This window comes from Dermochelys coriacea, chromosome 4, assembly GCF_009764565.3.
Source record: "Dermochelys coriacea isolate rDerCor1 chromosome 4, rDerCor1.pri.v4, whole genome shotgun sequence".
In the NCBI taxonomy this organism is placed as follows: domain Eukaryota; kingdom Metazoa; phylum Chordata; order Testudines; family Dermochelyidae; genus Dermochelys; species Dermochelys coriacea.
Window position 1 is genome coordinate 109,491,005 of NC_050071.1, and position 12,798 is coordinate 109,503,802.

The 12,798-nt window shown below is 40.6% G+C and overlaps 1 protein-coding gene and 1 long non-coding RNA gene across 7 annotated transcripts in view; both read left to right on the top strand.

Moving 5' to 3' along the window:
* The window catches only part of CCDC149 (coiled-coil domain containing 149), a 71,634-nt gene that overhangs the window by 14,722 nt on the left and 44,114 nt on the right, over positions 1-12,798 (top strand). For all 6 annotated transcript variants that reach the window (XM_038398961.2, XM_038398960.2, XM_038398962.2 and 3 more), the window contains exon 4: positions 10,969-11,076. In XM_038398961.2, coding sequence (XP_038254889.1) covers positions 10,969-11,076 — 108 coding nt within the window. The remainder of the gene's footprint in view (positions 1-10,968; positions 11,077-12,798) is intronic.
* LOC122460098 lies at positions 4,067-7,425 on the top strand. The gene is made up of 3 exons (XR_006281178.1): positions 4,067-4,077; positions 5,905-5,907; positions 7,230-7,425. It is a non-coding gene; the product is annotated as an uncharacterized LOC122460098 (long non-coding RNA).

Consider the following 12,798-nt stretch of genomic DNA (forward strand, 5'->3'; position numbering starts at 1 on the left):
ACATTCCACACAAAGATGGACTACAAGCCGTCAGGAACAGTATCCCCGATAATGTCACGGCTAACCTGGTGGCTGAACTTTGTGACTTTGTCCTCACCCATAACTATTTCACATTTGGGGACAATGTATACCTTCAAGTCAGCGGCACTGCAATGGGTACCCACATGGCCCCACAGTATGCCAACATTTTTATGGCTGACTTAGAACAATGCTTCCTCAGCTCTCGTCTCCTAATGCTCCTACTCTACTTGCGCTACATTGATGACATCTTCATCATCTGGACCCATGGAAAAGAAGCCCTTGAAGAATTCCACCATAATTTCAACAATTTCCATCCCACCATCAACCTCAGCCTGGACCAGTCCGCACAAGAGATCCACTTCCTGGACACTACGGTGATAATAAGCGATGGTCACATAAACACCACCCTATATCGGAAACCTACTGACCGCTATTCCTACCTACATGCCTCTAGCTTTCATCCAGATCATACCACACGATCCATTGTCTACAGCCAAGCTCTACGATATAACCGCATTTGCTCCAACAGACAGAGACAAACACCTACAAGAACTCTATCATGCATTCCTACAACTACAATACCCACCTGCTGAAGTGAAGAAACAGATGGACAGAGCCAGAAGAGTACCCAGAAGTCACCTACTACAGGACAGGCCCAACAAAGAAAACAACAGAACGCCACTAGCCATCACCTTCAGCCCCCAACTAAAACCTCTCCAACGCATCATCAAGGATCTACAACCTATCCTGAAGGACGACCCATCACTCTCACAGATCTTGGGAGACAGGCCAGGCCTTGCTTACAGACAGCCCCCCAATCTGAAGCAAATACTCACCAGCAACCACACACCACACAACAGAACCACCAACCCAGGAACCTATCCTTTCAACAAAGCCCGTTGCCATCTCTGTCCACATATCTATTCAGGGGACACCATCATAGGGCCTAATCACATCAGCCACGCTATCAGAGGCTCGTTCACCTGCGCATCTACCAATGTGATATATGCCATCATGTGCCAGCAGTGCCCCTCTGCCATGTACATTGGTCAAACTGGACAGTCTCTACGTAAAAGAATGAATGGACACAAATCAGACGTCAAGAATTATAACATTCAAAAACCAGTTGGAGAACACTTCAATCTCTCTGGTCACTCGATCACAGACCTAAGAGTGGCTATACTTCAACAAAAAAGCTTCAAAAACAGACTCCAACGAGAGACTGCTGAATTGGAATTAATTTGCAAACTGGATACAATTAACTTAGGCTTGAATAGAGACTGGGAATGGATGAGTCATTACACAAAGTAAAACTATTTCCCCATGGTATTTCTCCTCCCCACCCCACCCCACCCCCCACTGTTCGTCAGATATTCTTGTTAACTGCTGGAAATAGCCTACCTTGCTTGTCACCATGAAAGGTTTTCCTCCTCCCCCCCCCCCAGCTGCTGGTGATGGCTTATCTTAAGTGATCACTCTCCTTACAGTGTGTATGATAAACCCATTGTTTCATGTTCTCTGTGTGTGTATATCAATCTCCCCTTTGTTTTTTCCACCAAATGCATCCGATGAAGTGAGCTGTAGCTCACGAAAGCTTATGCTCTAATAAATGTTAGTCTCTAAGGTGCCACAAGTACTCCTTTTCTTTTTGCGAATACAGACTAACACGGCTGCTACTCTGAAACCTGACTGACTATTGAAACACTTGGAGGAGAGGAAGGTGATCAGGAAACAGTCAACATGGATTCACCAAGGGCAAGTCATGCTTGACCAACCTGATTGCCTTCTGTGTTGAGACAAGTAGGGGGAGAGATAACTCAGGGGTTTGAGCATTGGCCTGCTAAACCCAGGCTTGTGAATTCAATCCTTGAGAGGCCATTAAAAATAAGGGACGGTACTTGGTCCTGCTGTGAAGGCAGGGGACTGGACTCAACGGCCTTTCAAGGTCCCTTCTGATGTAGCTCACGAAAGCTGATGTAGCTCACGAAAGCTCCAGTTCTGTGAGATAGGTATATCTTCATATTAAAGACTAATCTAGCTCTGTGGATATGGGGAAAGCGGAGGGCGTGATGTACCTTGACTTGAGCAAAGTTTTTGATACAGTCTCCCACAGTATTCTTCCCAGCAAGTTAAAGTAGTATGGATTGGATGAGTGGACTATAAGGTGGATAGAAAGCCGGGTAGATCATTGGGCTCAACAGGTAGTGATCAATGTCTAGTTGGCAGCCGGTATCAAACGGATTTCCCCAGTGGTCGGTCCTGGGGCTGGTTTTGTTCAACATGTTCATTAATGATCTGGATAATGGAATGGATTGCACCCTCAATAAGCTGGGGGGAGAGATGGGGCCAGAGTGACCTAGACAGATTGGAGGATTGGGCCAAAAGAAATCTGATGAGGTTCAACAAGGACAAGTGCAGAGACTTTAGGATGGAAGGATCCCATGCACTGCTACAGGCAGGGGACCGACTGGCTAAGCGGCAGTTTTGCAGAAAAGGACCTGGGGATTACAGTGGATGAGAAGCTGGATATGAGTCAACAGTGTGCCCTTGTTGCCAAGAAGGCAAACAGCATACTGGGCTTCTTTAGTGGGAGCATTGCCAGCAGATCGAGGGAAGTGATTATTCCCCTCTATTTGCCACTGGTGAGGCCACATCTGTTCCCACTACAGAAATGATGTGGACAAATTGGAAAGAGTTCAGCGGAGGGCAATGAAAATGTTTAGGGGGGTGGGGGTGCATAACTTACAAGGAGAGGCTGAGGAAACTGGGCTTATTTTGTCTGCAGAAGAGAAGAGTAAGGGGGCATTTGATAGCAGCCTTCAATTACCTGAAGGGGGGTTCCAAAGAGGGATGGAACTGTTCTCAGTGGTGACAGATGGCAGAACAAGGAGTAATGGTCTCAGGTTGCAGTGGGGGAGGTCTAGGTTGGATATCAGAAAAAAACTCTTTTACTAGGAGGGTGGTGAAGCACTGGAATGGGCTCCCTAGGGAGGTGGTAGAATCTCCATTCTTAGAGATTTTTAAGGCCCGTCTTGACAAAGCCCTGACTGGGATGATTTAGTTGGGGTTGGTCCTGCATTGAGCAGGGGATTGGATTAGATGACCTCCTGAGGTCTCTTCCAACCCTAATCTGTGATTCAATGATTCGAAACTGCTTGCATGTCCCCTTCACTTGTCAGAATCCAGTTTAAAGGCTAACTCCATTCAGTTACGCTTGGTGGCTGTTTCTGCCTATCAAGAATTAGTCAAAAAGCTTAGCAGTGTGACTACAGCCCCTTGTCATCAGATTTGTGCAGGAAGTACTGCTAGCATTTCACTAAAGTGCTAAGAGCCATGAGTAAAAATCCTGAAAGATACCATCTTCAGAAAAGTTTCAGAGTAGCAGTCGTGTTAGTCTGTATCCACAAAAAGAAAAGGAGTACTTGTGGCACCTTAGAGACTAAAAAAAATTTGAGCATAAGCTTTCATGAGCTACAGCTCACTTCATCGACAAGCTGATGTAGCTCACGAAAGCTTATGCTCAAATAAATTTTAGTCTCTAAGGTGTCACAAGTACTCCTCATCTTCAGAAAAGAAGCATTTGGAGGTAAGCAATTATCCTTTATCTACCACATGGATGTTGTGAAGATTGATTAATGTGATTTCCCTTTTGTTAAGGGGGTCTGAAGATGAAAAGCACTACTCATGTGCCAAGTACTAGTAATAAAATGAGACCTACCAGCTTTGTTGTGGTTTGTGGGTGAGTGACTCCCTGACTGTGAAGAGGCAGATGGAAAACTACAAGATTTTGTCCTTGTAATGCTTCAGAGAACAGTATTCTTGTATATTTCAAACTGCATCTGCTCAGAAGAATCCTACCTGCAGAGTGGAGGGACCCTGGTTTCTGCATATCTTTAGTCTTATAGAAACAGGGCATTCAGTGTGTTGTTAACATGTAGGTCGAAAACTAGGATTTTTAGCAATGTTGCAAGTCTTGTTCTATAGGGTGACAGTGTTTTTGTTTTCCTCATAGTGTAGTTTAAAAAGAAAAGGTGCACTTAAAAGTTGAATCTAACAGTCATTATGGGACCCATTTTCAAAATGTTGGAATCTTTTCAGGCCCAACCCCTCATGCTCCCTGTGCTCCTCTCCTTTCTCAGTGTCTTACTTTTCTGGAATAGAGAGCCCTTGCCCATGGATAAACTTTAATATCCTTGAAAAACACCCCAGTGTTCATTAATCATAACAGTCTCAAAAGGCTACAAAGATTCTGTTTTACCTTCTGCTTGAGGCAAAGTTGTTCATCTCAGATTCTGAAAGCAACTGAAATGACTCCCATAAAACAATCACATGAGAGGATTTTCTTGTTGGGCAATATGGAGGCCTTTATTTAAGCAGAAAATATTCCTGTTTGGTTAGCTCTGACAAATATTTGACGCACTAGAAGCATGTGTTTGGGATGTGGGGACAAAAACGCCCTTAATGAACACTCCCACTGAGCAGTGCTTCTAGAAACTTGGTTATAAAAGCTACTTGCAATTTTAAGGTCCTCTGTTATTGGTGAAGAAGTGGGAGTGAGCACTGGGAACAAGTGACATCTTAAAGGAGGTTACAATTGTTACCTAGCTGTACTCTTGTAGAGCCCTTCTCAACTGGAACAGATCTGGGTAACTGTTAATAAGTGCTCTGCTACAGAGGACCAGAGCTGACATGCAAAGGATTTCTTGTTTGACGCACACAAAACCCACAATGGTTCTGTATCTGTAGTTTCTAAATTGATAAACCTAAATATAGCTCCTTGATGGTATATTTATTTCTATAAAGAGCTTTGCATCGGGGAAAAATCCGTGCTTCCTATTTTTGTAATCAGCCCTGTATTTACAAAAACACATCCCCCATTTCTGAATTCCAGTCTTGAAAGTTATTAGAGATAAGTAAAAGTGAGCAAGTCTGAACAAAGCATTGTCAGGCCCTGGGTGATGTATATTCTGTGCTCCTTCTGTGAGATCCCTGTGACTGATCTCAGAGAGCCTGAATCCTCCTCCAGGGGGTCTGTATTTCTTTATTTTATTAGGTCATCACTGCGGAGGTTTTTTTTCTGTCCAAGGGAACGTGTGACTTTTGTTTGCTACATCCAGGTCACCATAGCTTCAAAACTATTTTGGGGGAAGACTGATGGTGGGAGGTTTTAAGTTTAGTTTCTAATAAGATTGTAGTGCTAACAGAGGTCATCAAATTTTGTAGCTTGCAGTGAACAGGGGCCCTTGCTAAGCAAAAGCAAATTTCTATTAACTCACCCATCAACATCATATGAAAGCACTGGAGGACAAATTGCAGTTAAACTTGCTATCAGTCACAGCCCTAAAGTGTACCTAATGTTTCAACAGACTTTTATCCTGTTCTCCCTTGTTGAAGGTATGGGTGTGAGAAATGGGAATATTGTAAGACATTAAGATAAATAAAGATGAACTATTTTTACACATTTGTATCTAAATATTTAAAGGAATATTTTTTCCATATGTTTACCTTCCGTTCCCCCACCACCTCTTTAAAAAAAAAAAACAAAATACTCTTTTCTGGCAGTATCTGAAGGATACTGAGGAGGATTTTTTGAGTGTCATGTAAGAGTTATGTGCCAGAGAATTGAGGCATGTTAAAGTGGTGTTCCTATCCATTTTTATACAGTAGTGTGAAGGAGCATAACGCTTATTCATGAGGCTAGACTTGAGAAACTGTTAAAGGAGTCTTATACAAGGACAGTGGATGGTTCCAGAATGTATTTGAATAAGGATTTTTTTCTTATCTCTTGATTACTGGTTCAAATACTGTTCATGTCAGTAATAAATTTAAATGAATGAAAATCATTGTTCCCTGGCAGCCATTCACTGGCCAGTATCTCATTAGCAGGTGTTTTTTTTTAGCAGTGACTTCAGTTGGTTAAGTTAACTTAAAATAAAGCCCTTATTCACCCTCATGCTCCTCCTTCTGCCCCCAAAAAGTTTTGAGTACTTAACTAGAAATGAGCAGTGTTTCTCAACAACTGGGCTGTGGACTGGCCCCAGTCTCTGAGATCTTGATGCAGTTTAGGAAGGCAGCATCAGGTTGACGAAACACTGTTATAGAGCATCTGAGGTTCCAAAATTCTTTCCCCTTCCATGTTTAACTGAGAGCCTTGATGATGTCTTGCCAAAATCTTCGGAATCTGGGACAATTCAAAATGTGTGTAGTGCAGAACCTCTAAGCTGAGGGAATGAATTCTCCAGCAATTACTCATTGGTGGTGTGGCTTATTTGTTTCTGTTTAACAGAAGTAAAATAGAAGCTTTGCAGTAAGGGGCAAGTCTGTGCTTAGCTTATTGAGATGCTCTTAGCATGTTAAAGAGGGCTGTTTTATTTTGTTTTATTTATTCTAAATCCTTTGTTTAAAATTTCTCCCAAAATCTCAGTTGTGAATATAAAGATTTGTTACATTGTCTTAAATCATTCATCTGACTAAGCAGTAAAATGCAGCAGAGATTGCAATCCCAGAAAAATGTTTTAGTAGGAAATAAATGGGTGTGATCATACACCCGTTAGTCAATGGAGCTGGGTTTGGCTCAGAGCTAGTACAACTCCAGTGTCATAGTTGTCAACACTGATTAATGACATTCAGTTCTAAGGAGTTCAAATTATGTATGGTATTGGAGCGTGCAGATGTGTTCACGTTCATAACAGAAATGAATTTCACAAATGGAAATATTTCTAAGAGACTTATACAAATAGTATTCCTCTTAAGTAACTCAATCTCTCACTTATCTCTTCTTTATTGAAATTCAGTCATTTTTTGCAACATTTGCATCAGAGCATTGTAAGTCAGTTGATTCTAGAAAAACTTCAGCCTCAGGTACTTTGGTTTAGATGAAAAAGTCCTGAAAATGACCTGAAATATTTTTAATGCCCCTTAGGCAGTAATCTCTGAACCACTGACAGAATGCATCTTGAAGCTGCTTGATCCATTCAGTATATTGATGACTGTCATACTCATTTGTTAGCATGCAGAAAAAAATCATTCTACTGAAGCAGGCCTTGAGAAAGTTGTGTTGACTGAAAGGTTGCTGTCTAAAAACTAAAATCAGAAACTAGTAATTCTTGCCCTAAATTTGGATAGTTATGTTTAGGAAATATGTAACCTCTGAAACAGACAGATCTGAGCCATTCCCAGTTTTCAACCATATCAGCAGTTAAAAATAGGGCTGTAGATTAATCACAGTTAATTTACGTGATTAACTCAAAAAAATTAATTGGGATTAATCGCAGTTTTCATCACACTTAAACAATAGAATACCAATTGAAATGTATTAAATATTTTTGGATGTTTTTCTACATTTTCAAATATATTCATTTCAATTACAACACAGATTACAAAGTGTACACTCTTCACTTTATATTTTTATTACAAATATTTGCACTGTAAAAATTATAAAAGAAATAGTATTTTTGAATTCACTTCATACAAGTACTGTAGTATAATCTCTTTATCGTGAAAGTGCAGTTTACAAATGTAGGGTTTTTTGTTACATAACTGCACTCAAAAATGAAACAAAGTAAATAGTCTACAAGTCCACTCAGTCTTACTTCTTGTTCAGCCAATTGCTAAGACAAACAAGTTTACATTTATGAGAGATAATGCTGACCTCTTCATATTTAAAATCTCATCTGAAAGAGAGAACAGGTGTTCACATGACACTTTTGTAGCCAGCATTGCAGAGTATTTATTTGCCAGATATACTAAACATTCGTATGTCCCTTCATGCTTCTGCCACCATTCCAGAGGACATGCTTCCATGTTGATGATACCTGTTAACAAAATAATGTGTTAATTAAATTTGTGACTGAACTCCTTGGGGGAGAATTGCATGTCTCCTGCTCTGTTTAACTTGCATTCTGCCATATATTTCATGTTTTAGCAATCTCGGATGATGACCCAGCACATGTTGTTCGTTTCAAGAACACTTTCATTGCCAATCTGACAAAACTCAAAGAAGGTACCAATGTGACATTTTTAAAGGTAGTTACAGCACTCGACCCAAGGTTTAAGAATCTGAAGTGCCTTCCAAAATCTGAGAGGGACGAGGTGTGGAGCATGCTCTCAGAAGTCTTAAAAAAGCAACACTCTAATGTGGAAACTTCAGAACCCAAACCAACAACAAAGAAAATCAACCTTCTGCTGGTGGCATCTGACTCAGATGATGAAAATGAACATGTGTTGGTTTGTACTGCTTTGGATCGTTATCGAGCAGAACCTGTCATTAGCATGGACGTGTCCTCTGGAATGGTGGTTGAAACATGAAGGGACATATGAATCTTTAGCACAGTCTGGCACGTAAATATCTTGCGATGCCAGCTACAACAGTGCCATGCGAATGCCTGTTCTCATTTTCAGGTGACATTGTAAATAAGAAGCGGGCAACATTATTTCCCATTAATGTAAACAAGCTTGTTTGTCTGAGCAATTGGCTGAACAAGAAATAGGAGTGAGTAGACTTGTAGGCTCTAAAGTTTTACATTGTTTTATTTTTGAATGCAGGTTTTTTGTACATAATTCTACATTTTGTAAATTCAGTTTTCGTGATAGAGATTGTCCTACAGTACTTGTATTAGCTGAATTGAAAAATACTATTTCTTTTTTTTTTACAGTGCAAATATTTGTAATCAAAAATAAATATAAAATGAGCACTGTACACTTTGTATTTTGTGTTGTAATTGAAATCAATACATTTGAAACTGTAGAAAACATCCAAAAGTATTTAAATAAATGGTATTCTATTATTGCTTAACAGTGCAATTAATCACAATTAATTTTTTTTAATTGACAGCCCTAGTTAAAAATGCTTTGATCTTTTCCAAAAACGCAAGGAACTTTACTGTGATCTTCTGAGCCTCTAACCTCAGAAGTAGAAACCACATGAATTGCCATAGTGGATCTCACCAATGGTCTGTCTAGTACAGAGGATCAATGTATTTGGCTTCTTGTTTCTCCTTGAAAGTTTGAAGTTGGCGGTGATGTAGGCCACCTGATCTAGCAAACTTGACTATTGTAATAAAAATCACAAATGAGTTTTTCTTGTTCTATTTCTATTACATTGGGATTTTTGGACACTAATCAGATCAGGTCCATTGCACTGGATACTGCATATACGTAGGCCCTGATCTTGCAATCAGATCTATGTAGGCAAACCATCATGCCTATATAGATCGGGTTTGCCAGACTAGGGCCAGATAGCATGAGACTACGACTAAAATTTCACGTAAGTGAAAATTGGATTTAGGTTCCAAAGTCGCATAGGATAAAGTTTTCAAAAGCACCTGTGCCTTTCCAAATTGCTTATAGTCTAATAGCCTAATCCTGTAAACACTGAAGTAACTTTATTTAGGTGAGTAGATCTGTTGAAATAGAGAAGACAAAGGGTGTGGGAAAGGAATGGAACATACAAGCAGAGTAGTTGCAGTGATAGTTGTCGAACATTGTGTTAGTTCCGTGGGGGGGGGGGTGCGCGTTGAGCTTTTGCATTTTTTAATTAAAAAAAAAAGTATTAAGCAGCTGAGGGGAGGATTAAGGGAAAGAGAAAGGAAGGATGAGGAATGCTGAGGAGGAAGGAAAAAGGAACATCCTGGAAAGCAGTGAGAGTGAGGGAGAGGGGTGCATGGAGGTTGGAGCAAATACCAATCAGTGGATAGCCTCAAATTCTAGATATTACTTTCTAAGCTCTTTCCACACAGATTCAAATGGTGCTTGGTTGGGTCATACTCAAGTTGTCTTCTGAGAAATAAATAGGATTGCCAGCTTTAATTGCTGAATACCAAACATCCTTGCCCTGCCCCCTCCCCTGCGGCCCCACCTGCCACTCACTCCTCCCCCCCCCATCTGTGTTTCGCTCTCCTGGGACCTGCCTGCAGAGCCAGGCTGGGAGGAACTGATGTGGAGCCTGCCCGCCTGCCCAGTCAGGGCACAGCAGGGCGTGGGATGGATTGGTCCCTGGAACGAGGGGCTGGGACTATTGAGACATGGTAGAGGTTGGTCCCTGTAGGAAGGGGTCAGGGCTGGGCCAATCGGGGCACAATAGGGGGTCTGTCCCTGCAGCAAGGGGGAGGGGAGGGGCCAGTCCCCATAGCAAGAGGCAGTTGGGGCACAGCAGGGGCCGGTCCCTGGAGAGAGGGGCCGGGGCAGAAAAGGGAGGCAGACAAGAATGGGGGGGGGGGGGGGGGAAGAGTAGCTAACTCTACAAAATATTTAGGATGTCAGTAGTAATAACTTCTGAGACGCACACCATTTGTTTTTTTCAGGAGTGTACATCTTTAGGATGTTAGTGGAAGAATATTATTTTTCAGTTAATCTGATATTTTTCAGTGAATGTGCAATAACAAATAATGTTAGGTCATGCTCAACATCTTCTAAATGTTGCACCACTTTGACATACAAGACATTTCCAGAGTAGCTATGAATGGGGGTAGGGACTTTTTGGGGGAGAGGTGGAGAAATTTTCTGAAGTTCATTTGCGTAATAGCATGTAGAATTTGAGCAGAGAGAACACCCCTCCCACTTCATTAGCTCTCTTTCTCAGTTATTCCTTTTGCCTAATTATACCCATGTTTAAAAGTTAGTTTAGCTATCTCATATCAGATTTTGTCTATCAAGTTTTTTTATTTTCAGAGGTATCTGAGATAGTGTGGGTATTTCCACCTGTTTTTTTTATTGTTATATACTGTTTTGGAGCTTTGTAATACACATACTTTAATTATTTTGCAGTAATTTAGGTGCTAGAATCCTGATGCCATTTCTAGTGAAACGTTAGGGCTAGATAACAACATTGACAAAACTAAACACAGTTGAAAGGTAGTGCATAAAGCCCTGGTTCTTTCTCAACCACCACCTACTCTCATTACTCACAAAAGCACACTTTTGTCTAATATAACTTTGTAACTTCCCTAGGCTAATCTTGCCCAACTATTGAGTGATTCTCGGGATCGAAATAAGCATCTGGGAGAAGAAATTAAAGAACTGCAGCAAAGATTGGGAGAAGTACAAGGAGACAACAAGGTACTGCAAACTTTTTTCTTTACTATATTGACATAAGGCAGAGGAGGAACTTTGTCATAGTATCTAATGCAATAATGTAGAATTTCAGTATATGATTAAAAAAGGTGGTGGTTTATTTTTCTCTCAAAAAAAACATAGACCCAAGTACATATTTTGTTTTGAATTTTAAGTTATCATTCTGCTAATTATCTTTACATAACCAATTTATTTTATTACCAAGTTTAGCAATGTATATGGAACACTGCTCAAAAACTGCTGTTCAGTATTAATCAGACTCCTGTTGTCTGTTAATTGAAATATATAAGATCAAGCTAAATGTGTGTACCACTCGCAGCTGGAGCTGTATACAAAAGTGTGCACACAAATCAAACTAGTGAAAGGTAGGACTTGAAACTGGTGGTGGGGAGACTAGAAAAGGACTAAAAACTAGCAAGGTTTATGGGGAGCAGAATAAAAATTACACAAAGGCCTTAATCCCGTACTGGCGTATCTCTGTGATCAGTGGAGCACCACTCGAGTAGCTTGCAGGACTGGGGCCTAAGAGCTGGTTTAAACACACTTTTTATACAATTATAACTGTATCTGTTGAGAAACTGATAAAATGGTTTTATTTTATCTCTCATTTGGATGCAGTTATATTGGTATAAAGGTGCTTATTCCAATAAATCTATGTAAATGTTTTTGCTTCGTTTCCTTTCACTCTTGTTCTCCATCCCTTTTCTCCATTTTCTTTGCTTCCTTTTGTGTTCTTTTTTCTTTCATGATTTCTCCCCATATATCATTGGAAACTAACTTTTATTTTGTAAAAGCATCCTGTCTCCAGCTCTCTCCTTTGCAGAGGAAGGATGGTCCAGTGGTTAGGGCATAAGCCTAGGACATGGGAAACCCAGATTCAATTCCTTCCTTCAACATAGATTTCCTTTGTGACTTCAGGCAAATCACTTAGCTGCTCTGTGCCTCAGTTCCTCTTCTGTAAAATGGGGTTACTATTACTGCTATACCTCACACTGGTGTTGGTTTATAGATAGAGCTGCTCTGATACTGTGGTGACAGTGTCTATATAAGTACCTTCGATTGTCAGACTTGACTTTTATCTGTGTTTTGTCTCTCCCCGCCTCTTTTTTAATGTTTCCCTGCACCCCTTTCCCATCTTTGTCAAAGGTGCTGTTCAGAAAATGCCAACAGTGTGTACTAATGCAAATTCTGAGTCCAGTCAAGGAACAGTAAGATGTCAACTAAAAATACATATGTTGGCTCACATGGCTATTCAAAGACCATGCCTCAGGAAAAAAAGATTAACGAAGTCTCTCCACTTTATTCCACTCCTTCTGTTCATAACATGAAGACACAGAAAATCAAAACCCAGAGTTCTTGCCAGAAATGGTTCATGATCTGACTGCCCCACCAAGGGCTACATTGTGACATTCAAGGTGATCTGTAGAGGAGGAAAATAATTATGAATAATGCCTGTTTCTTATATAGAGCTTTTTATCAGTAGATCTCAAAGAACGTCACAATCTTTTTGATAAACACCTCTACCCCAGTATAATGCGGTCCGCGGGAGCCAAAAAATCTTACCGCATTATATGTGAAACCACGTTATATCTTTTTTCCACCAAATGCATCCGATGAAGTGAGCTGTAGCTCACGAAAGCTTATGCTCTAATAAATTTGTTAGTCTCTAAGGTGCCACAAGTACTCCTTTTCTTTTCACATTATATC